The 16,435-nt window shown below is 42.4% G+C and overlaps 1 protein-coding gene across 5 annotated transcripts in view; it reads left to right on the top strand.

The window, feature by feature from the left end:
- Positions 1-16,435, top strand: part of LOC129707246 (calcium-responsive transactivator-like) — a 76,532-nt gene that overhangs the window by 37,471 nt on the left and 22,626 nt on the right. For all 5 annotated transcript variants that reach the window (XM_055652124.1, XM_055652121.1, XM_055652123.1 and 2 more), the window contains 2 exons: positions 912-1,031; positions 12,194-12,321. In XM_055652124.1, the coding sequence (XP_055508099.1) occupies positions 912-1,031; positions 12,194-12,321 (248 nt within the window). The remainder of the gene's footprint in view (positions 1-911; positions 1,032-12,193; positions 12,322-16,435) is intronic.

The following is a 16,435-nucleotide window of genomic DNA, read 5'->3' as shown; positions in this document are numbered from 1 at the left end:
GGTATTTATAATACCATTCACGTAAATGAATATTGATAGCGGCAAACTGATCTGATACAGTGCTTGGAGCAAAACAAAACTCTGTGCTGCAGATTCAAAATAGAAACAAATGTTGGAATTACTCAGCAGGTCAAGCACCATCAGGGGGATAAAAACAGTCAACGTTCATGTCAAGAAGACTTCATAAGAACTATAAAAATTAGTAAATGGGCATATTTTATGTTGCCATAATGGGGAGAGTTGGAGAGCACAGCGGGAATGTATGTGTTAGGCTGTCGACCAAAGTTGTAGTAACACTTATTTAAGAAAAAATAGGTACTTCGAGGCAAAGGGAAGGATAAAGGGTGGTTAACTTATTATTAAATCCTGAATGCCATGATGTGCCTGGACAAGAAGATGAGGTGCTTTTCCTCGAGCTTATGTTGGCCCTTGTTAGACCAATGTAGAAGACAAGGAATGGAGTGAGTCGGATAATTAAAGTGGCAGATGACTGGAACATCAAGGTTGCCTTTGTGGACTGAATAGAGGTGTTCTGAAAAGTGGTTACCCAATCTGTATTTAGTTTGAGGTGTAGAGGAGACCATATCTTGAGCACCTATGGGTCTAATGAAAAGACCTTAATGTGAAACATTGATTCTGTTTTTCTTCCCACAAATGCAGTATGATTGCTGAATGCTTTCACCACTTTCTGTTTTTACTTCAGACACCATTCTTACCCAATAATGCACTAATTAAGACAAGATCACTGAAAAACAGAAACTACAGTAACCATTAGTTACTATAAACCTCAGTTATATGAGAGTTTGGTTGGGAATGGATTGTAGTTATGTTGCAGAATTTGAATTGTTTTGTTTTTCTGCTTTGATAGCAAGGATAACAAGACTTAACAGCCTGTTCCATCATTTATCCAGGAAACTCACAATATGCCCAACAGCAATCGGCTTACCAGCAGGCACCAACCCAGCAGCAGACTTACTCCCAGCAGCAATATCCTACCCAACAGAGTTATCCTGGCCAACAACAAGGATATGGTGAGTGGGCAAAAAAATACCATGGTGAAAGCTTAATATGTAGGCAGTGTACCACTCATGCAGACTATCACAATATGCTTGAGGATGTCACTTAAAAATGATTTACGTGAGGTTGTCTGAGAGTTTGATGCTAATAACCCAGATCGGGTATATCTATATCTATTCAAAATTATAAAAACTCGCAGTGACCCGCTGGGCCTGTGTCAATTCCCCTTGCACCCCCTCCCAGCTAGCCCCCATCTCTGCAAACCATTTCTCACAGATTACCTTGTGTCTCTCAAAGTTTTTCAGTGGTGGTCCTTTTTTTTTCCAAAAAGGTGTGCATCCTGCACTCCCTGTCCAACTGTTGAAGAATTTGTAGGCCGTTGTGTTATCATGTTTAAAGCATTTTATAAAAAAGTAGTCAGAATCTTGGAAAAATCCACGATTTATTTGACCTTGTCTGATAACTGGAATTTAAGCAGACACATCGACAAGTTACAGTTCTTAGATTGTGGATAACAATGTACATTTAGCAGATTCAAATTGTGTTGCTGGTAATTTTGTTTGAGCTCAGAGTTTGTCACTACACATATTTGTGCTTGATTCCTTGATAATGTTGATGCAACCTCTATGTCTTTGCAGATTTAAATTTTGTATTTGCTTCCACAAAGAAAGTTGTGTAATCCGTGCTTAAATTAAACTTTACTTTGACTTAGAAATATGGGAGTATCTCATTTTCTTTCTTCCTGAGAATGACAAAATAATTTTAATGGGAAGAATCAATAAATTTGTTGTAAATTCATGGTATTATTTTGGTCTTTATTGTTGATGGAGTTTGGAAATATGGCTGTATAATTACAAAAAATTATTGGTTACCAGTGAGGCTACACTTTGAGTTCTGTGCACAGTTTTGCTACCTTTTTAAATAAAGGATTTACTGTAATTGGAAGTGATTCAAAATTTATTTATTAGGCTAATTCCTGTGATGAAATCATGCAAAGCCAAGAAATTAGATAAATATTCTTTGGAGTTTAGAAGAATGAGAGGCATGTTATTATTGAAACATGCAAATATCTTTGTGGGGTATAACAGAACTAATATTGATATGTTCCCATTGTGAGAGTATCTTGAATAAACGGTTATGGTTTAAAGATTGCAGTGGTCATTTAAAACTGAGGTGTGTTTGAACTATTACTCGCAGGCTCTGGAGAATCTCAGGAATTCTCTATCCTGCAAGATAATGGAGGTTATCATCAGGGGTATTTAAAGAGGAAGCAGATACATTTTTGAAAGATCGTGAAATTGAGAACAAATGAGAATTGTCACAGAAGAGGTGGTGACACCTAGGGCGGATCCTCCGTAATGATTCTATTGCATATTGAGTAGTGAAGCGGGGTTGAGCGGCCTATTCTTGCTGCTGTTGTGCTCGGGGGTATTCCTTACCTGGAATGCGCTATAGAGTGCTTGGGAAGAATCAATTAATTTGGTATAAAAATAATGGTATTATCGTGGCTGGAGTATCTCGGGGAGCTGCGCACGTGGTGGGAATGTTCCGGGAAGCCACGTGGGCCCGATCCACCCGCCGTACTACTGTGCGGCCGCCGACCAGAATGAAGACCGGAACACGGCCCAGTAGGCTAACACACCCCACAGGCATCCCAGGGGGTTGCGATGAAGCTGGGCAGTGAGGCCTGTCTGGGCCGAAGGAGCCTCAGCGGTGGCGCCGATGGGAGCCTCGGCGGCAGCAGCGGGAGCCTCGGCGGCGGTGGGGCCTCACGGTCGATGAGAGGGGGGAGGGGAAGACAATGGGGACCCGGCGTGGGGGGACGCCGTGATGGACAATGGAGGACCCGGTGTGGGGGGGACAAGCGGGACCTGGTGTGGGGGGGCAGCACTCTAGTTTAGAACCTCTGCCCAGGGGATAAGTCTGTGTTTGTTTGTTTGTTTGTTTGTTTGTTCGTTTGTTCATTTGTTCCAGTGAAGGGGCTGTGCACATGGCAGCCAGCCAACAGTCACGTCTTTCTTTTTGTTTTCACTTTTAATTTCAAGTTTTTGTGTACCTTGTGTGTTGTGACTCGGCAGACCAATTTCTCTCCGGTGATCAATAAAGTTTTATTGTATCGTATTACTTTGGTCTTTATTATTAAAGAGTTGGAGTTTAGAAGTAGGGATATATAGTTATAAAAGTATTAGTTTTGGAGGGCTAAGGGCCAATTGCAGGGAAAAAGGACTAGCCCAATATACCAACTCGGTCTGCATAGACAAGGTGAGCTGAAGAGTCTGTTTCCATGCTGAACATCTAGCTCTATGATTCGATGATAACACTGAGTTCCTCTAATGCTTTGTTTTTTGTTCACAATTCCAGCATCTGCAGTCTTATTGTTGGTTTAGAAGGATATGGGTCAAACCTAGATAAATGGGACTAAAGTAGATTGGCATCTTGGTCAGCGGGGATGAATTGGGTGAAAGGTCCTGTTTCTGTGTTTTTCCTATAACTCTGAAAGTCCTGTTCTGTTCCTATGAATCAAAAAGTACAGCAAAGCAACATGCGCTTTGGCTCACCATTACTGTGTCAACCATGATGCCAATCTAACTAATCTTGTCTGTCTGCAGCGAAAATTAGTTAGATAGGCATCATGGTTAATACAATAATGGTCTATGTTCCTTTATTTCCTGCCTGTTCATGTGTCTGTGTAAATGCCTCTTAAATGTTGCTCTCATATCTGCCACTACCACCTCTCATGACAGTGCTTTCCAGGCCCCAACCACTCTGTGTTAAACAAAACTTGACTCAAATAATCTCCTTTAAACTTTGCCCCTTAAACCTATGTCCTCTGGCATTTACCATTTATGCGATGAAGGAAAACACTCTTACTATCTCCCTCCCCCACCCAAGTCGCACTAGCTTCTAATTTTCACCCTACAAACCGCTTACAATGGCCTGTTTCTTTACTTTTTTGCATATCTTTTATTCATTGTTTATCTCTCCACATCACCATCTATATCTTGTGTCCCTTATCCCTAACCAGTCTGAAGAAGGGTATTGAAATGAAACGTCACCCATTCCTTCTCTGCAGAGATGCTGCCTGTCCCGCTGAGTTACTCCATCTTTTTGTGTCTATCTTCGGTTTAAACCAGCATCTGCAGTTTCTTCTTAGACACTTACTATCTGCCCTATCTGTGTCTCTTATAATTTTATATACTTCTAGTCTGTTACCTCTTGGCTTCCGTGCTCCATAGAAAACTATCCTAGTTTGATAGTTTTATTGTATATTTTCTTCTTGCATTTGACCTCCAAAATGCATCACTTTAGATTAGATTAGATTAGATTAGATTCGTTTATTGTCATTCAGACCATTCGGTCTGAACGAAATTCTGTTTCCCTGCAGTCATACATATAATTTAAAAAAAATGACAAAACACATAGTCAACACAAATTTAACATCCACCACAGTGAGTTCACCAAACACCTCCTCACTGTGGTGGAAGGCAAAATCTTAAAGTCTCTGGCTCTTCCCTCTTTGTTCTCCCTCTGCGCCGAGGCGACGGTTCGAACTCCGCGGGTGGTCGCTGCCTCGCCACAGCTCAGAGGCCGAGTCAGGTCTCCGCTGCCGCTGCCTCCGCCACAGACTAATTAAATCACCACAAACTAATTAAATTTAATCTGCCATTTCTCAGCAGAAATTTCCAACTGACCTATGTCTTGCTTTATTTTTTGACAACTTTTCCACTGATCCTCCAATTATGAAAAACATTCCTCCACCACTGTTCTCTATCATATATGACCAAAGCTAATTTTAGATCCAATTTACCAACTCGCCATTGATTTAACATGACTTAATCTTCTGGGCCAGCCTACCATGATTTATTAAAGTTCATCAATCATCTTTGTCACCTTCTTTTAAAAAAACACAATCAAATTTGTGAGACTGGACCTTCCCTTGTGCAAAGTCATGCTGACATTCCCTAATAAGTCCACGCTTTTACAAATACCTAAATCGTCTCTAACAAATCTTTGCCTACCACTTATGTAAGGTACATTGGCCTAAAATATCCTGGATTATTCCTGTTGCCCTTAAACAAAAGAACAGCAATATTTATTCTCCAATCTTTTGGGACCTCGCCCGTTAGTCAAGGGAATATAAAGATCTTGTCAAGGCTCTAGCAATTACTTCCTTGCCTCTCTCACTATCTGGTATAGATTTCATCAGGCCCCAGGGAATTATTCCCCTCCTGATATTTATTAAGAAACCCAACACCACTTCACCAGTAAAGATGATTATCAAGAATTACAAAAGCATCTTGATCAGTTGGGCAAGAGGGCAGAGGAAGAGCTAATGGAGTTTAATTCAGGTTAGTGTAAGGCGCTGCTTTTTGAGAAGTTGACCAGGGCTGGACCTTCACAATGAACAGTTGGGTCCTGTGGAGTGTGATAGAACAGAGAGATCTAGGAGTACCAGTACATAGTTCCTGCTTCAATTACTTCATATGGCAGTTTATTCCATGTTCCCACCACCCTCTTTGTGAAAAAGTTGCTCCTCCAGTTCCGATTGAATCTCCCTTCTCATCTTAAACATATGTCATCTGGTTCTTGATTCCCCTACCCTGGAATAAAGACTGTGCATTCACCCTATCTATGCTCATGATTGTATACACCCCTCAGTCTTCTGCATTCCAAGGAATAAAACCATGGATTGTCGGCACAGATAGTTTTGGCTAGAAATGAAGGCTTTTGACACGTTGACATTAATCAGTCAGTGAATTAGAACATAAAACAGTGCAGCACAAGAACAGGCCTTTTGGTCCACAATGTCTGCGCCGAACATAATGCCAAGACCATCTCTTATCTACCTGTACATAATCTATATTTCTTCATTCCCTGCACAACAATTTGCCTATCCAAAAGTCTTTTAAATGCCAGTATTGTATCAGCCTTAACCACCATCCCTGGCAGCACGTTCCAAGCATTCACCAATTTTTAAAAGGTAGCCCGACCTATCTCTAAACTTTGCAACTCTCACCTTAAAGCTATGCTTTCTAGTATTTGATCTTTCCATTCTGGGGAAATGGTTCTGACTGTCTACCCTATCTATGCCTGTCATAGTTTTATATACTTACTAGACCAAGTGGGACCCGTCGCTGAGTCCCTGAACATTGCCCAGTCTACAGACTCCAAACAGACCTGGAGTTGTTCCTCTGCCCCGACCAGCTTTGTGCAGTCCTCACCTCTGGGGGTGCGCTCTTCAATTGCTGCCTGTAGGCAGGTGGAAGCAGCACCGCAGTATGGGCGAGGGATAGAGCGATAGACGTCTTTGATGGTCGTGTAGCAGTGGTCGAGGGTGTTTGATCCCTCTGTACTACAGGAGATGTGTTGGTGGAAGTTAGGGAGCGATTTCTTCAGTTTGGCTTTGTTGAAGTCCCCGGCTATGGTGGTAAATGCCTCGGGGTAAGCCGTCTGGTGCTTATTGACCATGACGTGCAGCTCCCACAGTGCCAGATGGACATCTGCCTGGGGAGGGATGGAAACCGCAGTCAGGATGATGGAGGTGAATTCCCTCGGTAAGTAGAAAGGATGGCACTTCACAGCCAGGTGTTCCAGGTGTGGAGAGCAGGAGTCGGATAGGACTGCCACGTCTGAGCACCACGCAGAGTTGACCATTCTCCAGTGATCGAGGGAACGCTTACAGTCGGGGGCTCCTGCAGCTGCGGGAGATCGCGATATCGCTAGTGCCTTCAAGTGCACTAGCAGCTTGTCCGATACGGCGCCGATTTCTGCCGTTTCTCTGATCAAGGTGAGTTGATTGAAGGTATAAATTCTGATAGTCGGATAGGACTGCCACGTCTGAGCACCACGCAGAGTTGACCATTCTCCAGTGATCGAGGGCACGCTTACAGTCGGGGGCTCCCGCAGCTGCGGGAGATCGCGATATCGCTAGTGCCTTCAAGTGCACTAGCAGCTTGTCCGATACGGCGCCGATTTCTGCCGTTTCTCTGATCAAGGTGAGTTGATTGAAGGTATAAATAATTCTCTTCCGTCGAGCTGCTGGCAAAATGTCGCCACAGGCAGGTGCCATCTTTAGAGTTAAGACTCCTGCAATCTCCTCTCTTGCCTCTCTCAATAACCTGGGATAAATCACATCAGGTCCCAGGGATTTATCTACCTTAAAGCTCTTCAAGAGCCCCAGCACCACCACCTTCTTAATCTCAAAATGCCGTTGCATATTAGTATTCTTCCACATTGATCTTACTGTTCTCCTTCTCCTTGGTGAAAACGGTTGCAAAGTACGTTTAATTCCTGTTGAGTTCAGAAGTTGGGATATTATTATAATTGTACAAGATGTTGGATATTGGGTTCAGTTTTGCTCACTATTATAGGAAAAATGCTAAGAAACTGGAAGGAGAGCAGATAAGATTTACAAGGATGCTGTCAGGACTCGAAGGTGTGAGCTATAGGGAGATGTTAGTCAGGCCAGGACGTTATTCCTTGGAGTGCAAGAGGCTGAGGGGTGATCTGATCAAGGTGTATAAAATCATGAGGATAATAAATGGGGTGAATGCAAACTCTTTGTGCCAGAATAGGGGGACCCTTGTCCTCTAAACGAGCTGATGACGTCACAATGGATCTGCTCGTGCGGCCTGTGTGCACTGTTTTCCACGCGCTGCGAGTGACATCACCCCCTCGACTCGCAGTCCTTTTACTGCTCGCCGTGGCCCCGCCCGCTCGCAGTCGGCCCTGCTCGGCCAGCGTTCCGCACCACACTCAGGGTCCTTGGGTCCATGACCGACCACGGCCTTCCTCGATTCCACGTCCGCCCCTAGCCCTCTCTCTGTCCTCCCCCCCCCCCCCCCCCCCCCCCCCACCTGGCTCTGGATTGAAGCTACTGAACACGCAGTCATTTGGTTGAAGCCCGCCCCGCTGTCCACTCCCCACTACCCTCTTCCTCTCTCCCTCTCTGTGCCTCCGTGTCCCGCTCTGTACCTCCCTGTCCCTCTGTCTGTGCCTCTGTGTCCCTGTCTGTGCCTCTGTGTAGCCTGTCTGTGCCTCTGTGTCCCTGTCTGTGCCTCTGTGTCCCTCTCTGTGCCTCCATGTCTCTCTCTGCGTCCCTGTCTGTGTCCCTGTCTGTGTCCCTGTCTGTGTCCCTGTCTGTGTCCCTGTCTGTGCCTCTGTGTCCGCCTGTGCCTCTGTGTCCCTCTCTCTCTACCCCCGTCCCCTCTAGCCGCACCTGCGAGTTGGAGGCTATGCGTGAGTGGATAGGACGGGGGATGGGATAAAAGGAGTGAATGAATAATATTAATATAATATCAATGGGGGTGGTTAGTGTGTGTGTGTGACGCCGCAGGCTGCCCCTTCACCCCGCAACCGCGCGTTGAGGGGACGGGACCCAACGGGTCCCCTTAGGTCTAGTTACCTATAGATTTCCCTCCAAGGTAGATGTTATCCTGATTTGGAAATATATTGTTGTTTTGTTATCATCACTTGTCCAAAATCCTGTAAACTCACTTTCTAACAGTACGAATTTCACTGGATGGTGTGCAGCCATTCGAATTTCACCATATAGACACCCGTGGTTTGACAAGGTAGCTACTTATTGGGGAATCAAGGATGGCAATAAATCTGACCTTGCTATGTCTGGATTGTCTGACTTTATTATAAGATGGAAGTACAAATCTAAAAACAATTAAAAACTTTAAAGGAATTTAAAATTTTGAATAGAACAGAAAATATTACAAAGCTGTCTCAATGATTCATCTTATGAGGAAATAGGATAGTGGATGGCAACTGTTTAATTGATTGAGGTATTTCGAAAAGGGCGGCATGTTGACATAGCAGTAGAGCTACTGCCTTACGGCGCCAGAGACCAGGGTTCGATCCTGACTACAAGTGCTTGTCTGTACGGAGTTTGTACGTTCTTCCCGTGACCTGCATGAGTTTTCTCCGAGATCTTTGACTTCCTCTGACACTCCAAAGATGAGCAGGTTTGTAGGTTAATTGTCTTGGTGTAAATGTAAAATTGTCCCTAGTGTGTGTAGGGTAGAGTTAATGTGCGAGGATCGCTGGTCGGTGTGGACTTGGTGGTCCGAAGGGCCTTTTTTTCTCGCTGTGTCTCCAAATTAAACTAAAAGTGTACAATATGAATTTTTAGAACATACCGTACAAATGCTGTCATGGGACTAGTGACTGAAGCAGAAAGATGAGTCACCAGTTGAGAGCAATTTAGATAGATGGATAAAGGAAAGTGGTTAAAGGAATATGGAACAGGAGGAATGTAGAATTAGGACTACAGCTCCCATGGACGGTAAATCTGATTGGACAAAAGGCCCTCCATTGCAACATTATATAATTTTATGACTGGATAGATGGTAAAACTAAAGAAGTAGACGATTACAAAATGTGAGGAAGTGGGTAATGAACTTGCATAATTTTCTCCTTTTTAAAAAGGACCCTTCAATGGCACAGCTTTTTGATTTTTAACTGTTTGGAACTTTAATCTAAAACCATAACTTTGAAGGTTTCAAATGGTTGCTCATTCCATTCAAATGGAATAACATTTATATTTATAAAGAGTCATCAAAGATTGCAGATGCAGGATCCTGAGTGAGAAACAAACAGCGGGTGGATCTCAGAATTTATGGAAGGAAATGGACATGAATTGTGTGTCAGGACCGTTCTTCAGATGATGGTGTAGAGGAGAGATTTAGTTGTAGAAAAAGAGATGAGAGTTGGGGTGGGGAAACAATTAGCAAGTGATACATGGATCTAGGTGAGGAGAGGATGATTGGCAGATATGTCAGGTGGGAGAGAGTTGATGATGATAACCAATGCAGAGGTGGAAGAAACATCAGGGTGCAAATGGTGGAATCTGATAAAGAAAGAAGATGGGGAGTGAAATGACAAACCAGAGGGAGGGATGGTGGATAGAAGAGAAAAGGGAGTTAGAAAAATAGGGTATATGGGATAGGGAGGAGCAAGAGGAGATAGGCAGATGGAAGAGGTGAAGGTAGAGGACTGGTACTATGTGACGGGCGGGGTTAGAAATGGTGGGGAGGTTACCTGAAATTGGAGAAATCAATGTTCGTACTATTTAATTGTAGGCTACATGAGTGGAATTTGGTGAGGCGGTTTTCCAATTTGCCTGTAGCTTCACTCTGGCAGAGGACGAGGCTGAAAACAGATAGGTCAGTATGGGAATGGGAGGGGTACTGAGCAGTGGCTATACATAGAGAGGTTTTCTCTTTATTGATCCTGTTGAATCATTTGACCAAATGCAAGGTGATTAACTCACAGTTATGCATGTGGAGGCTAGTACAGTTTTACCAGATGGAAAAATGAGATGAGATTGTGGAATTATTCTGGATGGCTGATACAGAATGGGCTATTTTCTTCCTCATCCTCACATGGTTAACACTTTGGAATGCAACTTAAGGAAGTATTTAAGAAAATGTAAGTTATATCAAGCCCACAACACTATTTCATGTGAACACATACCCAGAAGTACACTTCCATCAATCATTAAATCCTATATTATTAGTTGAGCATCTTCCTCAGATAAAAATTGAAAGGGAACCAAAGCGTTGGTTATTGGTTTAGCAATAAGTTATAACATAACATGCAAACCTTGCAATGGGTTGTGGTGGAAGGGTGTTATTCGTCTGTGACCAGTGGAGTTACACGGAGATCTGTGTGGAACCTCTGTTGTTGGTGATATATATAAATGACTTGGATGTAAATGTAGATGGGTAGGTTTGTATGTTTGCAGATCACACCAAAATTGATGGAGTTGTGTGCATTAAGGATAGTTGGCAGAGTATACTGCAGGACCTTGATCAACTACATAAGTGGATAGGAAAATGACAGTTTAATCCGAGCGAGTTGCATTTTGGGAGGTTGAATGTAACGAGTTACAAATAAAGACAAGATCCTGAACAGCATTGATATTAAGTGGGATCTTGAGGTCCTTGTTCACAGGTTCCTGAAAGTGGTATCAGAAGTAAAAGTAGTAAAATAGGCATACGCTATGCTTGTCTTTTTAGCTTTAGGCATTGAGCATAAGAGTCAGAAAGACATGTTGCAGCTTTATAGAAATGCATTTCAGTTGCATTTGGAGTATTGTATGCAGTTCATGTGATAGGAACAGAATTAGCCCATCAAGTCCACTCCGCCATTCAATCATGACTGATCTATCTCTCCACCTCAACCCCATTCTGCTACCTTCTCCCATAACCCCTGACACCCCTACTAATCAAACACTCGTTGCCCATTGCAGGAAGGATGTGAGGCATTGGAGAGGGTGCAAGAGAGGTTCAACGGAATGCTGCCCAGATGCGAGGGTTAACTATAAGGATGATTGGACAAACTTGGATAGTTTTGTCTGGGGCATTGGAGGCTGAGGGGAGACCTGACAGAAGTATATACAATTATGTGAGACATAGATATAGTAGACAATCACAGCCTGTTTTCCAAGGGTGGAAATGGCAAAGACATAGCTTTAAGAGGGGCAGGTTTTTTACACAGAGAGTGGTGGGTTCCTGGAATACACAACCAGGGGTGGTTGGAGCCAGATACGATAGTGGCATTTAAGAGGCTTTTGGATAGGTGCATGGACATGGATGAATATGGATCACATGCAGGCAGAAGAGATTAGTTTAATTTGGCCTCATGTTTGTGTCCTATGTTCCTTCTGGTTTTATATACACGAGTCAAATGTTGCCAAAATCTCAAAATGGTAAAGAGCAGAAAGTGCCAGTTTTAATAGTAATTTCTGTTGAATGAACATTATATTTATGAATTCGTCATAATCTAATGTTACTCTTAAATATAATTAATTTGGTTCTAAAATTAAAACGACAAATGTAAAATATAATCCAACACAATCTAATCTGCCCATTTAAGGCAGAGATAAAGTGACTTTTTTCTATATCAGATGGTTATGACTATTTTGTGACATCTCCAGCAGCATCTTATATCCACATCATGAATCATGTGGATGTGGCATAAGCATGCTTTGTCAAAGTGAGTTTTTTACATTAATATTAATTTTTGGTTGAAAATATTTGCTTCAATAACAATCAACAATTGAATATTTCTGTTAAATACAATTTGTGTTGCTTGACATTTCCAAATTTTTTAAGAAATTAAAAATGATGCTGAACCTTAATGAAAACATGCTATAAAATTACAGGTGCAACACAGGGAGCCTCTTCTCAATATCCAGGTTACCAACAGGGTCAAGGCCAGCAATATGGAAGTTATAGGACCGCTCAACCAGGGCCCTCAGCTCAGCAACAGAGGCCTTATGGATATGAACAGGCAAGATAGACCATCCTGTGATTTTTTTTTTCCATTATAGTTTTTAAGAATGTTTTACAACAAAAATAAAAGCACATAAAAGCAAAATATACTCAAAAGTTTGCATCCTCCTCTTTCTTAAGAGTTCCTGCTCAAATTTTCACCTGTTTTCAAAACCAGATAATAACATCTAAAATAAGATTACTTTGTGCTCATCAATGTTTCATTGGGATTTCCTTGGAGATTTAAAGGTCTATAACCTAAAAAACACAGATTGATTACAATTAAAACCATTTAATATTGGTTTTAATGTTCTTGGTTAAAAAATTGGTTTCAGCGATGAACTGCATGGTGTGCCATTGATTGGCTTGATCATGGGGCTGTCACTGCAAAATTTAGAATAGCTCAAGCCTCGAAACATCAGCATCCAATGTTTGCCGATCACACATTTTGCACGCTGGCTGGGATCTCATTCATTGCCTGAGATTGGTGCCTAGTTCCCAGATGAAGATCGGAGCTCATGGGGACATGGGAGGCCAGAGATCTGGACCTATGGATTGGGGCAGAAGTGAGATATTGTGCAAGGAGGAAAATTGGACTTTGAACAAAGCAGCTGGGCAATTTCTTAGAACTTGGTGGGTCCTACTACTGGTGCAGAAGCGCTAAAAAAATATGGGTGTTCCAGGATTGATCAAATTTCCCATGCAAAGCTCTGAAAGCATCCCTTGTGCAACTGATGCAACAACTGTATCATGTGTGAATGATAAATTGTGACCAGAGGTGTCCAATTGAATTCTTAGTGTGCTACAGTTAGAATTGAATTGAATTTCCTTTATTGTCATTCAGACCTTTCAGTCTGAACAAAATTTCGTGCCTGCAGTCATACATACAATAATACAATAATAAACAACAGTAAACACAAATTAACATCCACCACAGTGAGCCCACCAAGCACCTCCTCACTGTGGTGGAGGTAAAAACCTTAGGGCTGCAGTCTCTTCCCTCCTCTTCTCCCTCTGCGCTGAGGCGATACCCCACCAGGCGATGGCAAAATCAGCCCCGCGGCTCACCGAACCCCGCGAACGGGCCGGTTCAAACACCGCGGCCCGGGGTGGTCGAAGCTGCCGCCCTCCAGTCCAGCGGACGCAGCCGCTGACGACGTCGTCCACTGGCCCGCGGTCGAACCCCGGACTTGGGTCACTGCCGCCAGAATGCTGTCTCAGCCACCAGAGCACCGTTCCACCCTCCGGCTGGGCCGCCCCGACAGGAGCGCCATTACCCTCGAGCTGGGCCGCCCTCACAGGAGCGTCTCAGCCCCGCGCCAGGTCGCCCTCACGGGAGCGTCACAGCCCCTCACGGGAGCGCTGTTCCAGCCCCGAGCCGGGCCGCCCTCATGGGAGCGAGCCCAGGGCGAGTCCTGACAGGCTCTGCCTCCGGTGCCTCGAGGTCGCCAGCTCCGCCATTAGGCCTCAGCGCAGACGGAGGCAGAGAAGGGGGAAATGACAAAAAAGTCGCATTCCCCCGAAGGGAGAGACAGCAAGCCCCGTTTCATCCCCTCCCCCCCCCCCACACACACACACACACACACACACACACACACACACACACACACACACACACACACACACACACACACACACACACACACACACACACACACACACACACACACACACACACACACACATGATTGCAAAACTGATTGCAATTGCATCTGTTCTGGAAATAAGTGATACTTACACACTTAATAGTGAAGAATGCAGTACCAAATGTCTGAATTTGTAGACATACTGGTTTTGAAAAGTTGTAGGAGGAGACAAAATGGATGTTGTGTTGTGATTGTTTTTTTGAATTGCAGTCAGATTCTTGTGACCATTCCAATTGTCAACTTCATATTTGTTTCCAGTATCTAATGTCTAATATCTTTAATACATTACTTTTTTTTTAAAGTGTTGATTTGTTCCCTTTATTATAACATTGTCAGTTTTTCTTGATGTGCTCTTAAGGTTCTTTCTTTACAGAAGCACATTTGTAATTTATGCTGAACTTCTGAATTGTGTAAATGCTATGAATGTTTGATTCCTGATGATTTTTTGTTTTAAAAATAAAAAAGGCCAGTGGTGCATTCCAGCTGCATTTTTAAACCAAATGCAAAGGGAGCTGAAATAAACCTGGTTGTGGTGATTGGGTGATTTCAGTTTCCAGAAACTTGTAGCTTTGTCAGGAAAAATAGATAATAAGAAGTTGCTTATTTTGGAGATCCCAGATAATTAGAAAATGCACGGTGAGCCATACAGAACATGCAGATCTTGTTTAAGGACACAAGAACACAAAGGTGAAGAGTGGAATTGCTTCAGAAGTATTAATTACAAAGAACTGTAGAACTCCCCATCTTGCATTTTCTTGTATCCTACTGAAGATTGCAGGAGTTATAGAATGTGGAGGACAGAGAGGAAGAAACCAAATTTAGCTACGGATGTCTTTTGGAATATTAGATAACTGGGCTGGATTTTTCTTCAGGAATGGAAACATTTTCAGTCAGTCCGAGAACATGAAATAAAAACTGAAAGTTCTAGAAATACTCAGGTCAGCCGACATCTGTGCAAAGAAAAATAGAACTTTATGTTTTTCTTAAAAATAAGATGATCTTTTATTACAACCAGGAAAAGTTAGTAAACACGTAAACTAGTTTACTAACTAGTTTCAGGGAAGCTAGTTTTGATGTAAGACTGCTGATCTGATGTGAAATGTTAACTGTTCCTCTCCACACAAATGCTGCCTGACTGCTGATGTTCAAAATATTTTCTGTTTGTATCTGATTTCCAGCATCTGCTGTTTTTTTTGCTTTCAATCCTAGAGTATGATTTGTTTGAGGGGGTGGGGCTTGTAATGAACCTACTAATTATCTCACTTGAAATAAACTAAACATGTTTTCACAACCGCGAGTCTGATACAGAACAAAACAAGGGAGTAAGTGAATTTTCTTCACTTCTAACACTCGTTGCTGGAGCAGACGTAGAAGAAACAAAATGTCACTCATGAATGAGGCAATTGAAATTATTTTATTGGTTGAAATGTAGAATATCTCGCTATCTCTCTAAAAATCTCTCCAAACACCATCATATTTTGCCATGGCGTATTCAGAGCCAACAAAAATGCAGATCTGTGCATTTTGGCCCTGTCTCTTTTAAGCCAGTGCCCATTTCAGATGTTATAATGGATCCTCTTTTGAAACACTGTACTGTTGAAAAGACCACGTATGTCTGCCATTGAACTCAGCCCTGTAAAAGTCTTGGTGGGAATGGTAGGAATAATGATTTCAAGGTTTGAAAAAATCCCCTTTGTACATTTGTATCTTCCTGAAGAATGTAAGGGATACAGAGGGGCAATCTACTAGATATGGAACCATACTATAAATGTTGATCAAATAGAGATTTACTAATAAAGGACATCTTTGACATATAACATGAAAAGAATGCTCCTGTAAAAAGCATTAGGGCTCTATCGGGGGAAATGTATATAATCTCAAGAGATGATGGTCTGAGTTGGGGTGGTGGGAAGTGTGGATTCTGGAAATAGTTGAAAGAAAGGGACTGATTCATCACTTGGAAACTACACATTTCAGCTGTTACTCTTTGATGGGATTTGGATCATATAACAGAGCAGCAAGTTATAGATAGTGTGGGATCAACAGTGAAAGTTGTATATGTTTGAAAAATGAATATAGAAAGCAGCAGATTTGAACAAATGAGTGGATGCGAAAGAGAGCGCAAAGTCATGGAGTAAGCTTTAGTTTATGGAAAAAGAATCAGAAGATGAATAATTTTTATCAGGCCACAGAGCAATATGGTAGAACTTTGATGGAAGACTATTAATAACAATGTGATTAGATATAGTGGTAGATAGAGCAATGTCTTTAAAATGTCCAAACAAATTAAAACTTTCAAGCAATATTTGTCATTAAGAAGATGAGAAGTTTTGTTGTGAATTAGGATTAGTAGCCTTTACCTCTGTTCTCGTTAGGTCTTTTGACCTAACGAGAACAGGGGTGTTTAGATGTTTAACTTTTTTACTTTATTTTCTTGCACATCTCACTTTCCATTGGAAATTGAGTGGTACATTACCATAATCGTTG

The sequence above is a fragment of the Leucoraja erinacea genome, chromosome 21 (assembly GCF_028641065.1).
Source record: "Leucoraja erinacea ecotype New England chromosome 21, Leri_hhj_1, whole genome shotgun sequence".
NCBI lineage: Eukaryota > Metazoa > Chordata > Chondrichthyes > Rajiformes > Rajidae > Leucoraja > Leucoraja erinaceus.
This window is presented reverse-complemented; position numbering and strand designations above follow the sequence as displayed.